The sequence below is a fragment of the Hoplias malabaricus genome, chromosome 18 (assembly GCF_029633855.1).
Source record: "Hoplias malabaricus isolate fHopMal1 chromosome 18, fHopMal1.hap1, whole genome shotgun sequence".
NCBI lineage: Eukaryota > Metazoa > Chordata > Actinopteri > Characiformes > Erythrinidae > Hoplias > Hoplias malabaricus.
This window is the reverse complement of record NC_089817.1, coordinates 28,341,260-28,356,323: the sequence shown is the minus strand read 5'-3', so window position 1 is coordinate 28,356,323 and position 15,064 is coordinate 28,341,260. Positions and strand designations below refer to the sequence as shown.

General features: G+C 45.6%; 2 protein-coding genes across 2 annotated transcripts in view; both read right to left on the bottom strand.

The window, feature by feature from the left end:
- The window catches only part of LOC136674319 (unconventional myosin-XVIIIa-like), a 93,979-nt gene that overhangs the window by 53,210 nt on the left and 25,705 nt on the right, over positions 1-15,064 (bottom strand). Inside the window, exons 3-9 of the mRNA XM_066650251.1 lie at positions 5,221-5,308; positions 4,319-4,425; positions 1,838-2,014; positions 1,197-1,407; positions 933-1,075; positions 576-676; positions 405-468 (exon numbers count right to left, since the gene is read on the bottom strand). Coding sequence (XP_066506348.1) covers positions 405-468; positions 576-676; positions 933-1,075; positions 1,197-1,407; positions 1,838-2,014; positions 4,319-4,425; positions 5,221-5,308 — 891 coding nt within the window. The remainder of the gene's footprint in view (positions 1-404; positions 469-575; positions 677-932; positions 1,076-1,196; positions 1,408-1,837; positions 2,015-4,318; positions 4,426-5,220; positions 5,309-15,064) is intronic.
- Positions 11,230-15,001, bottom strand: LOC136674318 (uncharacterized). Its single transcript, XM_066650250.1, has 2 exons — positions 14,967-15,001; positions 11,230-12,465 (listed from the first exon to the last, which is right to left on the bottom strand). The coding sequence occupies exon 2, from the start codon at positions 12,445-12,447 to the stop codon at positions 11,395-11,397; it is 1,053 nt and encodes a 350-aa protein (XP_066506347.1). The 5' UTR covers positions 12,448-12,465; positions 14,967-15,001; the 3' UTR covers positions 11,230-11,394.

The following is a 15,064-nucleotide window of genomic DNA, read 5'->3' as shown; positions in this document are numbered from 1 at the left end:
TTTGCATTCTCCTCCAGTACACTGAGCTGTCAGGTGGTGTTAAATTAACAGCATTTTGAATAAAGGTGGCAGCTGGCTTCTAATGTTTCAGAAGAGTCATGTGCCAGCCCTCACACTCCTCCTGGAGTCGGTGGCATTGTGGGTGACTGGGGGGAGTTTAGCTGGTGGAACTGGGGGCAACTAAAGAGAACTGATTACGAGAAACTGATTCAATAGAGAACTTGGGGGGGGGCAACAACCGTGGAGGCAACCACCAACCGAAACTATTATAGAAATCATCAAAATAAAATCCAGTACAAATTCAGTATCACATTTTTGATCAAATTTTTAAATATTTTCATCAGATATTTGCAAATTCACAAAATTAAGAAACACGTTTAAACAAAGTTGCTGAGAGTATTTACCTTGGAGTGAGGCACGATTCCAAAGGCGCTGTTCTCCGCAAAGTGGTTGAAGTGAAGCTCGGTCCTAAAGACACAAAATTGAGACACGGTCAGAGAGAAAGACCTCTCTAGTCCTTCAAGCCTTCGCATGGAAACCAGATTAGATCAGAGCTGTGGAGGGGTATGGCTTACTTCAGAGAGCCATCAGTCCCAGCCATCAAGTAATAGAAGACGTTGAAAGTGGATTCAGCCTCTGGTCTCTTGGCGATCCTCGACTTCTCCAGCAGCATGGTCTACAATGAGAGGGTGAGGACAGGAATGAAGTCTCTCTTAACGCAACAATGTCCTTTCTACCACCAAAACTTAGGAAACTATTTTTTATGAAAGGGAAAGTTGTTCTCACATCACTTCTATAAAGTGCATCTCACTTAAGAATGAAAATACTTAGTAGTCCCTGTACGAGTCTTTTATTTACGCTCCATAGAGTGGGTTACCCACATGGGGGCGCTCTCTGTCTAATTAGAGTCAATTTTAAGAAGTCAGATCTACCTGGATGGAAGCTGAAGCCACTTGTCCTGCCTGGTCAAAGTCCAGAGAGACGATATGAGAGAAGCGACTGGCATTTCCGTTCATGGCTGTGCTGCAGTTCCCAAAGGCCTCCAGGATGGTGTAGACAGCTTGCCACTTCTCAGCTGAGAAGAAGGGGTAAGGAAGAAGATATCATCGCCATCATTTACTGTCAGACGCGGCGCTAGATAAAGAAACACTTCGGCAAATCTAATTTGCACAATTACATTCCTCTCTCTCTTTCACCTGAGTACACTTTGCCAGTGCTGCCTGCGATGGACACCAGGTACTGGACTAGGTGCTGGCAGTTGGTGGTTTTGCCGCTGCCGCTTTTCCCCAGAAGCACAATGGACTGGTCCTGCCGAGTGGTCAGCAGCTTCCTGTACGCAGTTTGGGCAAGTCCGTAGATATGAGGAGCTGTGTCCTCGCGTCGGCAGCCTTTAAACATGTGCATCACCTGAGAAAAGACACAGCAGAGTAGAGCTTTTTAAGGTTAGAGAAGTGGGCTTGGGACTGGAAGGCCACTGGTTTCATCACAGTCAAATGTGGTGGCAGGGAACAGTGCTGTCCTCGTCTGACTTCAGAAATAACTCTGTATGGCGGCTGAGGTGTGTGTGGGTAGTCTGTGGGGTGTTTTTTTTTAAAATATTAGTATTGCTAGGAAGAGTAACACAAAGACAGAGGAGTTCAAGGGGACAGCTGTGTTTCTAATCCAGGCCACTAGATGTCAACATAGGAGCTGTTTCAAAATGTAAAGGGAATCCTGAGTTATTATTTCCAAAGGTGTGGTGTATTTCACAGTGCTGGTCTTCCTTCTGTAACACCTCTAATAATCCTTATATAAAAGGCTGTAGGCGTAGATGGGACATGTTTTATCTCAGTTTTACCTTCTCAGAGTACATGGATGGAGCGCTGGCAGGGTTAATGTAGACAATGTTTTGTCCAGCGTATGTGTGGATGAGGTTCGAGCCGTAACGCTGACGCAGTGAGTGCATTACACTGGATTCGTTCAGGTACAGCAGCCCAGACAGGTCCTCCACACGGTCGTACGAGGGAGGGTTCGCCTGCGAGAGAGAGAGAGAGAGAGAGAGAGAATGAAACATGGACTACTGCATTGATTAAGATGACACGGCTTAAAAGAAGTCAGAGCAGGTCCAGACATAGGTTACATAGTGGTAACTGGACAATTTGTTGTAGTTAATAAGCGATATAATATCAAACACTGCCATTAATAAATATATAAAGTATTTAAGGGGTTAATCATGAGCATTTTGATACACAGAGTCAGTAAAAAGTCACAGGACACCCTTTTATTTCAGAAAGGAAAGGAAATAATGGGTGAGGGTCCTATCTTTTAGGTTGTGTCCACAACATGGCCGCCATATTGAAAGCCGCCATATTGGATCTAGGGCAAGTTTTTCCCAATGGGAAGATGGTCATGTAGCATATCAAAGAAGACCAGAATTGTCTCAGGAATCGATTGCTGTAATTAGATTTGCAATATTTCTTGTGGTTCAGAAGATATCAACACTGAAATTTAAAAACAACAGTGTTCCCGTCCATTCTCACTGAAGATGGCACTGAGTATTTAGGCTCTGTTTGAGTTTGTAACAAGACTGTAACTAACGACAAAAGTTTTGAACCAGAGATATTGCAAATCTGACTGGCAATCGATTTCTGAGACAATTCTTGACTTCTTTGATATGCTACATGACCATCTTCCCATTGGAAAAACTTGCCCTAGATCCAATATGGCGGCTTTCAATATGGTGGCCATGTTCAGGACACAGCCTAAAAGATAAGCCCCCTCACCGAATCCTTGCTGGGGTATGCAGATATGTCCCCAACTCAAACCTGATCAGGATGAAATGCTTACAGAAAATGAATATATGGTATTTCCATTCCAACAGTAAAGAAATAACGTGATAATAAATCTGGAATACTAAGGGTTAAGAAACGTTGCAGCATTGAGCTGGAGGTGATAAAGAGTCCCCTCTCTGCAGCAGGTGATACATCACTAAAGACATGATTCACACAGACAGCAACCAGGACCTGTCTCACATCTCGGAGAATCGCTTCTGCTAATCGCCACCTTATTTTTAGATCAGATGTCACCACAGTGAGCCGAGGCAGCAGAGATCGGTCGGTTTTCATTGTTGAATCAAAACATTCGCCAGGACACAATCCAGGACAGTGGCTTAATTATTTCTCCAGGATATTTAATCCAGATTGGAAAACTGCCCTGTGAATTTTAGGTTTTCAAAGACGTGAGATTAGACAGGAAATTCAATCCAGGGTTTTGCATATTCCTCACATCATTTTATCTTCATAATGAATTGTTTTTTTTTTCATTTCTGTAAGGGTATCGCGGTGGAGCAGCAGGTAGTGTCTCTGTCACAGCTCCAGGGACCTGGAGGTTGTGTCTGCGTGGGTTTCCTCTGCGTGACTGTCTGTGAGGAGTGTGGTGTGTTCTCCCTGTGTCTGCATGGGTTTCCTCCGGGTGACTGTCTGTGAGGAGTGTGGTGTGTTCTCCCTGTGTCTGCATGGGTTTCCTCCGGGTGACTGTCTGTGAGGAGTGTGGTGTGTTCTCCCTGTGTCTGCATGGGTTTCCTCCGGGTGACTGTCTGTGAGGAGTGTGGTGTGTTCTTCCTGTGTCTGCGTGGGTTTCCTCCGGGTGACTGTCTTTGAGGAGTGTGGTGTGTTCTCCTTGTGTCTGCGTGGGTTTCCTCCGGGTGACTGTCTGTGAGGAGTGTGGTGTGTTCTCCCTGTGTCTGCGTGGGTTTCCTCCGGGTGACTGTCTGTGAGGAGTGTGGTGTGTTCTCCCTGTGTCTGCGTGGGTTTCCTCCGGGTGACTGTCTGTGAGGAGTGTGGTGTGTTCTCCCTGTGTCTGTGTGGTTTTCCTCCTGGTGACTGTCTGTGAGGAGTGTGGTGTGTTCTCTCTGTGTCTGCGCGGGTTTCCTCCGGGTGACTGTCTGTGAGGAGTGTGGTGTGTTCTCCCTGTGTCTGCGTGGGTTTCCTCCGGGTGCTCCGGTTTCCTCCCACAGTCCAAAAACACACGTTGGTAGGTGGATTGGCGACTCAAAAGTGTCCGTAGGTTTGAGTGTGTGAGTGTGTGTGTCGCCCTGTGAAGGACTGGCGCCCCCTCCAGGGTGTGTTCCTGTTTTGCCCCCAATGATTCCAGGTAGGCTCTGGACCCACCGCGACCCTGAACTGGATAAGGGTTACAGATAATGAATGAATGAATATATACACACACTAACTACTACAAAAAAGACTAGCAATTATCACTTTGTTTAAAAGTGTTAGTTTCACTTTATTTTGTGTTGACCTTTTGACCTTGAGTCCATCACCAAGGTCACATGACCCACCTTCTCCACGTCATCCTCATCCACCTCCAGCAGCGTCCCATCGTGCTCCAGACGGATCTTCACCTTCCCCTCGGGCAGAGCTCCCTCCTCGGTCTTCAGCTGTGTGGCTACGGAAACAGAGATCGGACACGGATCAATAAAGCAGCTCTGTTCAAAGCTTCCGCTCCACGCTGCTCAGCTCCCAGGGTGCACTTACACACTCTCACATCTGTTTTCGTAACAGAAGGACAGGGCTATTGGAGAAATGAATTTTTTATGAAATGCACCATGTCTACAAGCTGCTTCAGCAGACAGACAGAGGGGGCAGAGGGCTGCTGTTACAGTGGCTCTCAATCCTGGACCTGGAGCTCTCCTGCCCTTCCTCTTTTAGGGGTTTCCTTCCTCTATCAGTCAGACAGAGGGTTGGGCAATAGTTAGGTTCAAACTAAGGTTTGTCAGTGTTGAAGTCGGGTTTGGAGAGATATTCTTTGAGTTAAAGTTATTAATCGAGTACAAAATAAATATACGATAAATAACTTAACCTTCTTGGTCAAAACACCACAAGGATCAACCCCCACAGCAGTGTTCTCCCCCTGTTCAGAACAGCCGGATTCAGCACCTGTGGCTTTAAATGATAACGAGCCGCTTGCCGTTCACTCCGACCCCGAGCGCACAGCAGTGAGGAGCAAGGAGCAGAAGCTCTGGTTTTTAGCCATTTTCTCTCGGTTGTCTTTCTTCTCCGTATTTACTCAGCGCTCTTATTTCTTTGCCCTCGCTGTGTCTGTTATGCTCGGTTTAACCTCCTCTCTGTAACATTTCCGGCACTCGGAAGGGCCTGGTATTTCACTGAGGGGCGGCAAGAGCAGTAAAAACACCCAAAGTGTGTGAAGTTTTGAGCAAAACAACACAGAAACAGCACTGACCTAAAGAGAAGCCGTCTTTGTGAACTAGCCACACTTTCTCCGTGCCGTACCAGGCTTGTTCTGCAGCGATCTGCTCCTCTGTCTTCACCTTGGGAGGGGGGGGGGGGAGAGAAGAGGTTGGAGAACAGTCAGTCACAAGTGCAGAGATACAACCAGAAATGTCTCACCTACCATGACCACACAACCCTCCTACAACACAAAGCAGCACCGTGCAGAGGGACTCAGGCACCTGTTTGGCCCCCAACCCTTTAGAGGAGCATGAAGGACAGTAGACAACACTCGCTTTGTCAAAGCCTCGAAGCCCCATGCAAAGCATAAACACACTCTCTCTCTCTCTCACACACTCACACACACACACACACACACACACACGTTGGACCCCATGAATGGATATGTGAAGTGAAACCTGTGCTCCACTGCTGCAGTCTGACACTCAGTTTTGATTCCTCTTTTAGTAAATAATAGCTTTTAGGGGCCCGTCCGTCTGAAGGCACTTTTCTGGACAATGCCTCTTTTCTCATGGATTAACCCCCTGCAAAAACTTCATGAAAGTTGCATATTTTAAAGTTATTTCCAAGAAATGAATCCCATAATGCAATTGAAGTGGCTTAAGAGACATAACTCTACACTCTGACCTCCAGTCAGTACGTACCGACCTGTACGCAATATGCAAATAGTCCCTGCCGGCATTTCCACCAATCTCCTGCATCTCAAATTCCCTGCCTTGGATTGGTTCCTTGGGTTTATGACATAAGAAACCCTGTCTGTCTGAACCTGCCTTTTAAAGTGTAAACGCTCTGACCACTTATTTCACTCATGAGGAATAAACAACACAACACGGACACGTGTACGTGGTTTTACACAATTTTGTTGGCTTCAGGCTGTTTCCCAGGCAACAGTGAAGCTGTACCTATTAATCTATTAATACTGCATTACAGTACTCTAGCTTTGCAGATGTCTTACACACACGGCTATAAACTAGAGCTGAGCAGAGCTGGACAATGGGAAGCGCTCCGAGGAGAGGGAGTGGGTGTTGTGTCTGGTAACTCTACACTCTGTCAGGGCTCGGAAGCTGAAACACAGCAGGTGGACGTGGCGGTCTGCTATGACTTTAGCAGCTGAGGAGTCGGTTAAGGTTTGACATACGGACTCTTCTTAGCTTTAGAAGGACTCTTTTCCCCAGTGAAAGTTGATCTGTGATCCTCAGGCATAAGCCGACTCATCTGGACCAGGCCTGTAGAGGGAGCCAGTGGTCCACAAGAGTGCAGACTCACTTTTAAGAGAGAAGAACAGTTCTAAAGCACATCAGGACACACTCAAACTCTGAAATGATGACACAGCAAACCACATGCACATTAATAATAATAAATAAATAAATAAACACGACCCTCCCTTTAATCTCTAGGAGTTTTTCAGGTGTCTCTCAGCTCCACTGATGATACAGGAGCACTTTGTGGTTCTACGATCACCGAGTGTAGTTCACCTGTTGCTCTGCATACTTTGCTATCCCTCTTTTCAGCACCCCTAGAGGCTTTCAAACGGCGGCCATTTTCCAAGCACCCTATAAGAGCACTAACAAAGTATGCAGAGCAACCGATGGACTCCAGTCTGTAAGTGTAGAACTACAAAGTGCACCTGTCTGCTCAGAGGAGCTGATAGAATGGACAACGAGTGTAGAAACAGAGGGCAGTGCAATATTTTGGATTATCTGTGCTCAATTAATCGGGTCTAGCTAATCAGTCCAGAGTTGGCACTGTGTAAAAATGAACAAAACCACAGTAAAGATACATTCAAATTTAAATGTAGGACAAATTCTGATGAGGATTAGAAGAAGTGAGAAGTGGCACATTGCCCAAGACATATTTTGCTCTTTTCTCATGAGTTAAAAACCCTTCCTCTTTCTCAATGAATGACCACGCAACAGTGTGAAAGTGCAGTCATTTGGTAGATGTTTGAAAGCTGAATGAGTGAATGTGTCCATGAAGTGACAACACGAAGGCCAGGTGAGAGGGCGTGGTTATGTGGGTAGGGGGCGGGGCTTTGGCTCAGTGTGACAGTACAGACCCTAACAGACCCTGCAATGGCCTTTTCTGTAAAAGAAAAAATTGCAAATATGATATCGCACCTCTGAAATACATTGGTATGTCTCTGTTAAAACCACCTCCAACTCCATACACTGAAATACCTAACAACCTTGACTCTGTGGCCAGGAGGAGCACTTACCAGTAAACTACTGGACCCCACGTTGTCAGAAAAGAACCCCAGAGCCAAAAATAAACAACCACACAAGCACAAATTAAATAAATAAATAAATACATTTTAAAAACCAAGCAAAACAGCAAACATCACTCCAAGCAAACGTAATACACACTGGAGTGGAACACTGAGAGAGGATCGTCTTCATAATTCACGAGCAGCAGCAGGTGGCTAAGCTCCATTTATTAACAGAGACCGATCTGACCTGTCTTCTCAGTGTTGCACTGCGGAAACACATGCATCTCCTCTACCACACTGCCCAGGGTGGGTACTTCAGGTCCAGGAAGTTCAAATCCTCTCCGGGATTTTATTCTAGTTCAGGCAGTCTGAAGTCCTGGAGTGGACATGTGTTTTTCTGGACCTGGACTACGCACCTCTGTACACTAGGTTTTAGTCACACGCATCTGTGCTCAGACCTTGGGTTGAGAGGCAGCGGCGTGGGCCGCCTGAAGGACGGCTACAGGGTCCTCCTCCACCTTGACCTGAGGGAAGAGCGGAGTCACCAAGACGGAGACGGCAAAGTGAGCAAACACACACAAGGACGCGACGGGGAGTGACATAAGCTGCGAATTCAAGATGCTTTTTAGAACATTTGTTTAAATCGAGGCCATTAAGCCAAGGCACTGAGGTGATGCGCTTCAGAATGAGGCAGAGTCAATAAAACAACACAGAGCAGCAGATCATCTAACAGCGCTGAGGAAAACTGAGGGGTGGACAGAGAGTGGACATAGGCCAAGCCTCAGGCAATTAAGGGAGGAAGGGAGGGAGGAAGGGAAAGAAATAGGACAGGGGAGGTGGGAATGAAGGAAGGAAGGAAAAGAGAAATGAAGAGAGAAATGAATGAAGGAAGAAGAGAAGAAAAGGAAATGAAAGGAAAAAGGAAGGAAAAGAGAAACAAAAGGAAAAATTAAGGAAGGAAGTAGGAAAGGAAGGGAAAAAGGAAAAGAGAATGTAAGGAAAAATGAAGTAAGAAGGAGAAAAGGGAAAGAAAAATGAAAGGAAATAATTAAGAAAGAAAGAGGAATGGAAAAGAAAGGAAAGGAAGGAGGGAAAGAAGGAAAAGAGAAATCAAAGGAAAAATTAAGGAAGAAGGAGAAAAGGAAAGGAGGGAAGGAAAAAAGGATGGAAGAGAAAGAGAAAAGGAAAAATTAAGGAAGAAAGAGGAATGGAAAAGAAAGGAAAGGAAGGAGGGAAAGAAGGAAAAGAAAAATTAAAGGAAAAATTAAGGAAGAAGGACAAAAGGAAAGGAAAGGAGGGAAGGAAGAAAGGAAGCTAGGGAAAGAGAAAAAAAGGAAAATGAAGGAAGAAGGAGGCATGGAAAGAAAAGGAAAGAAGGATAAAACAAAAGAAAAGGAAAGGAAAGAAGGGTAAAACAATAGGAAAGGAAAGAAAGATAAAACAAAAAGAAAGGAAAGGAAAGGATAAAACAAAAGAAAAGGAAAGGAAAGAAGGGTAAAACAATAGGAAAGGAAAGGAAAGGAAAGGAAAGAAGGATAAAACAAAAAGAAAGGAAAGGAAAGGATTGAAGGAAGAAGGAAAGAAGAGAGACCACAGAGCGTCTGTCGTTAATCCACAGCTGTGAAGTGTCCGGAATCATTGTCTTCACCATTCACCAGAAAAAGCGGGAGGGAAACTAGAGAAGTAACAGCCGGCCTAAGCACTGGCAGAAAGCATCTGGCGAAGGAGAGGACTGATAACTGATCTTCACTTTGGGAGAAAGACAGAGTGGGGAACGACAGAATGGAAAAACTGCAAAGGAGGGGAAAGGGCAGTTTGAAATAAGGGCAGTGGAAAAAAGAGGGAAAGACTCAGATTCCACTGCTCAAGTAGAGCCCGAGGTTTCCCTACTGTTTCATTTTGGAGCCAGTTACAGCGTTTACTGCCAAATAACATCATCTATTTTATCTAGTCCCACTCTAACAATTCATCACCTAAACCACAGCGTCCCCAATCTTTCTTCACTCCATATTCCAGCCCAGCACAAGGGCATCCAGCAGGGTTCGGAGTGTTCCTCGCTCAAACCCACCAAGCGTATTTGCCAATTCACCAAGAAGCAGGTCAAGTTGTCATCTTAAAGCAAGGGGAAAAGTCAACAAACTCTGCTGGACGTCAGAACTGCAAGACCAGGGTTGATCTGATCAACCGAGATCTCAAACTGAACCATGGCCGTCGTCACCAACCACACACGCCACCATCGAGTAACTCGATCTGGTCCAATCTGAGAAACAGGGTGCTCTGAGGGTTTTGGGGGAGTTTAAAAAGGTGGTGTGGCTTGTTTGGTGGAGACGGACCACCTGTTGCTCAAGCTCTAGCCTTTGCAGCAAAGCTGGGAGACCGGCATACACACAGGCAAGCTGAGGAGAGAGAGGAAAAGGTAAGAGTGTTAAACAGAACGTTACAGGAAGTTCCTCCACAGTGAGGATGTGCTCGAGGCGCTTGTGATCCTCCTCAGTTGGGGCCAGAGGAGATCCCTGAAGACCAAAGCAGTGATGAAAGATAGTGAAGGGAAGAGAGAGGTGGGAAGAGGCAGTTCATCATACTGTATGTTGTGACATGTGACCACTGTACTGTGTTTTCCTTCTTGAAACCTGTTTGTTTACACAAAAAAGACACAAGCCCTGACAAAAGGACAACACCAGGACACACACCTGTTGGCCAGTGGTACCAGATTGGGACTTCCCAGCGGGGGCAGCAGAGGGCCGAGTCACTCCCTTTACCTTCAGGTCGACACAACACAGCCAAGTGTGTATGAGATGGTTTGAATAAACACAATAAACACACACTCACCACGTACCGAAACTACCACAGACAAAAATGAACACCGCAACCACATCATGGCATCAAACAACCAATTCACGTTAGCACACAGCAGACATGTTGCTTCATGCAAATTTGCATTGTATCTCGAGAATTTGATAGAAAAATAGAAAGGTTTAGTATAATTACAACTCAATTATGTCAGCATTAATCAAGGAGTTACACATCAACACAAAATAAAGCAGCTTCAATTGTCTTAACACTGTGGACAGATTTACGTAGTTTGTCCCTGTGAACCATCCACAGAGGTAAACTGAAGCCTGACATTCTCTGCTGAAACTACCGGACATTGCTGAGACATTTGCTGTGTCCGATTTGTGAAAAGATGTTGAATGACAGTAGTGAGGACTTGGCAACTGTTTATAATCAACACTGCACAAAACCTTTGTAACTGTGACTGGTTAATTTTATATATTTCTGTTTAAAAAAGTAAAAAATAAATAAATAATTTTAAATGATGGTGCTTGACAATTCTCAGATGTTAGCCCATCACAATGGACTGATTAATTAGACTAACTGGCAGCTAGCAGCATCCAAACTGTGCTTATATAAATATATTCCACAGTCTTTCTAAGATAAAAGTTACTTAATGTTACATAGTGCTCACTAAAGTCAGGAACAGGAACAGTAACTCGTTATATCTCAATGTCTTTGTAGTGTAACTGTATGTAGGAGTAAATGGCTGCAGCTTGTGTCCAGCTGTATTTCAGTGTGTTATAACAGCAAAAATGAATAAATATTTCCTCTAGAAAACTGTTCTGTAAACTGATAAAGTTAATGGCTCAAGATCAAACTTTGTAAATAACAAATCCATTCTGATTAAGATAATTTTGTCCACTTTTATGTTATAGATTTTAGAATCAAACATCAGCAAATATAAATATAACAATTTTTTTTGATCAATCTTTTACCATCTGCAGGCAACGCAATGCAAGTATGCACAACAACAAAAAACCTGAAACATGAGATAAAACAAATCTATACCCACAAAGTAAAACAGTTCATAACAGATTACTTCTCACTAGCCAAAGATTACTCACACACACCTATCATGGTGTTAGAATCCATGCCACTGGGTTAAAGAGACATATGCCAAATGTGTTAGTGCGCCACAGTGTCACATGTTTCAAAATGTTCTGCCCTCAAACGTGGCACCAGATTTCTGGCGGTACATGCATCTAGAGCACATGCCATCTGTACCTCATGCTTCCTGACTGCAATGGGCCGGGGGGCAGGAATGAACCCTGCAGGGGGCGCTAGTGGGTCCACTTTGGGCCGAGGGATGAACCCCGCCACAGGGGAAAGAGGATCTCGCTTTGGTGCAGGAACAAATCCAGCAGGTGGTGCCAGAGGGTCAGGCTTGGGAGAAGGGCCTATACTGGCTGGGGGAGCAGGTGTATTGGGTTTAGGAGCAGGGATAAAACCAGTGGGTGGGGCCAGAGGGTCTGCCTTGACAGGTGGGATAAAACTAGTGGGTGGGCTTTGCAGGTGTGCCCTATTGGGTGGGATGAAGCCAGTGGGTGGGGCTAGTGGGTCTACTTTGGTGGGTGGGATGAAGCCTTTGGGTGGGGCTAAGGGATCTGGTCTAGAAGATGGGTTGGCACCTGTGGGTGGATTGAGAGGGTTTGGTTTATGAGAAGGTAGGAAGCCCACAGGTGGAGCCAGGGGATCTTCTTTGGGTGGGTTGGCTGTGGCAGCTAAAGCTAGAGCAGGGACCTCTTGCATGGTCTCCTCTAAAGGTTTCTGGTTCTCCACATTCTCCTCTTTGGCCTCTCTGCGGTCGGCAGCTCGAGATCGAGCTCGATGCTCTTTGGTCCTCCCGCGCCCCATCAGACTGGTCAGACCCATAGAAATATCATCCTCCTGTTTTGACGCCTGACTTGGGACTTTGGCTGATTTGGGCACAGAGATTGCCATGGGGGTGGGTTTTGGAGGTTCTGGGGCTGAAGGGGTTTGCTCCTCCAGCCCTGGGCCTACCCTCCTTACCACCCTGCGTACCATAGGTCTGAGCACTTCACTGCCATTCTGGCTGAGACTGCTGATAGAGCCGTTACTCCTCTGGTCTGGCGAAGGGTCGTCAACCCTACGACCGGTCGGAGGACCACGGGCAGGCCCACCACCTCCGTCCTGTACAGACTGAGACTGACCACTCATACTGCCCTCGCTGTCTGACTGCACATATAAGCAGAAATAAACATGCACAGTATAAATTAAATGGAGAATGGGCAGAATGGCTGAAATTGTTAAAGAACTTGTTGAGAGTGACGGCTAACCCAAACCTGAATGACCTAAAGGCAAAAGCATCCTAGATATACATCCTATCCTCTTACAACTTTGGGACTTGAGGTAAACTTTCATTTAAGTAAAGATCACAGACTTCAGATAGCCATTTTGCTGTTCAATATTTCCAAGTGGCATATGTCAGAATTTACCAAAGGGACAAGGTATCGGAACGGGGAAGACCGACCCAACCTTCCTACCCAAACATTCTGGCTTTAGCCCAGGTCATATAGGCAAATCTGTTTGCTACTTGCCCACTGCTTCCATGTCTTCTCACAATAATCCACATGGGTACAACTCCAGTAGAGTGGGAGTCAAGACACTTGACCATGCTCATCAAGTCGAGGTTTATTACCAGAAGCTTCAATTAGGGCACTGCAATGCAACACTGGCTCCCAGCCTTGAGGCAACAGTATCCACAGTCTGCCACAGAGTAAACTGTGCAGTGGTCATTCATTTCCACACCACGTGGCAATAATACTCCACATCATTAGTGATCTAATGATTAGCAGAATAGCATTAGCAAGCACAACAATGCAAGACAGAAACAGAGGCAGACCTTCATATCTATCCTGACTGTGATGGTGCTGGTCCTCCTCCAGCTGGGAGAAGATTCTGCGCTGAACATAGAGGCACTCGTGGAACACTGGACTGGCCTCCATCCAGCCTCCATCTGCGAGCCCAGCTCCATGGAGTGGTTGCTGACTCGCACATACACACTCGCGCCTCACACACCTTCCATTCGCTCTGATCCGCTCATGCCTGTCCTCAGCTATTTCCTTCCCGTTATCCTCTACGACCTGCTTTTCTCTTTCCTCTCTCTCCGTCTCTCCCTCTCTCTACTGCCCTCACGCTTCCAGAGTTCCCTCCCTCTCCTTGTGCACCTGTGATTGGTGGAGGTGGGGAGGATGGAAGTGTCCATCAACAAAGCATGCCGCCCAGCCTGGAGGATCATGCGTAGTCCTCCCCTTTCAATCCCCACCGCTGCACAGTTGCAGCAGCATCAGTGGAGTAAAGCAATGCCTCAGATACTAATTATCATACTAATTGTGGAGGTATAACCTAGGATTAGCCTCACGTATAGCTATGGTGTTATGGTATTAAAGCAAGGGCAATAACTAGCACTATAAGATGCATGGTTAACCCCCATATATTCTGGGAAATCCATATGTTGCCTTGGTCTAGTGCAAGCTGAAACGTTTTATCCCACGCTAAGGATTTTCCATTAGGTTTCGTTGCAATTTTCACTATGATTCACTATGACAGCTTAGTAGCCGATCCCTTTGATCTCATAAGAAGGGGAGATGACAGATACTGATACACAAACTGAAACCATTTCAGCAAGTTTTATACCGAACGCAAGTACAATAAGCAACACAGTGTGCTCATTTAAAGTTGTGGGAAAAAAAGGACTCGTGTGTATATTTATAGTAATTATATTATATAATGTGGAACAAAGCACTGCACCATTTAAGGTGGAACAGATGGTGAGTGGGTAATTCAGGCTAGAATGCATATTTTTTTGCATGCGGGAAACGTCTTGTGGGACGTTAAAAATGCAACATAATAAATAAACAAGAACATTGTTGCATTTACAATAAAAGTAGCATTAATTGCAGCCCATTAGCTTTCTCCTCAGTCTTCAGGAGCTCTGGTGTGGTGCCCAATCTCACCTCCTCATCCTGAATTATCCTTCGCTTGATTCAATGGTCCTTGGGGAGTGGAATAAGGAAAGGCAGGTGAAACTGGGCAGAACACCGTCAGGAATTTTACGGCGGTTTACTGTGAAAGTGGTAACCGTTTCATGTCTACCACACATTAAGCTCGCTTTGCTTGTGTTTGTGATGCAATACTATCCAGGATCACTTTTACTGACAAGAAATAAAGCCCATCAGAAACCTATGCAAAATGCATGGCCTCAGCTGCAGTCCCTGGCAATCGAGCATTGTCCTCTTGAAAGGGAGGAATCCGGTCCTCTCCTAAACCTGAAAATTACAGAGAATGCAAAACAGGCAAGCGGCCAAGACCTTGCCTGTGGAGAGAGGGAGCAGCTATTGGTTTCATTTCGCATTCCACCCGAGACACAGGAAAACTGACCTCTGCTCTGGCCTACTGTCACACTGTGTATTACCACATAAGACAATAATAACTGTGGCGTATGATTTTCTGTAAAGCAGAATCTCATGCTAAGTCAGCTAATCTTTGGATTAGCTTGATCAGGCACTGGGCTACATATCTAACCTGATCCAGGGCAGATCCAAATCCAGCCCTTCGCTCAGAACCAAGTCTGAAAACTTCTAAAACTGACCATCTGAAGTCTGTGATCTCTTGACTGAAGGAGTCGTACGGCAACAAAAAGAACCAGTTCAAGAGAGTCTGCTTTCATCACTTACATTTGAGCCTCTGGAGCCTGGTGGGTTTTCGTCTTTAACCTATAAGAAGGCAAGTAAATAAAAGTGGTTTGGAAGTTAAGCCCAGTGCATTGGTGGGA

Bases quoted from the DNA above. Each gene is read 5' to 3' on its own strand.
- LOC136674318 (XM_066650250.1), bottom strand. From the start codon at position 12,447: ATGAGTGGTCAGTCTCAGTCTGTACAGGACGGAGGTGGTGGGCCTGCC.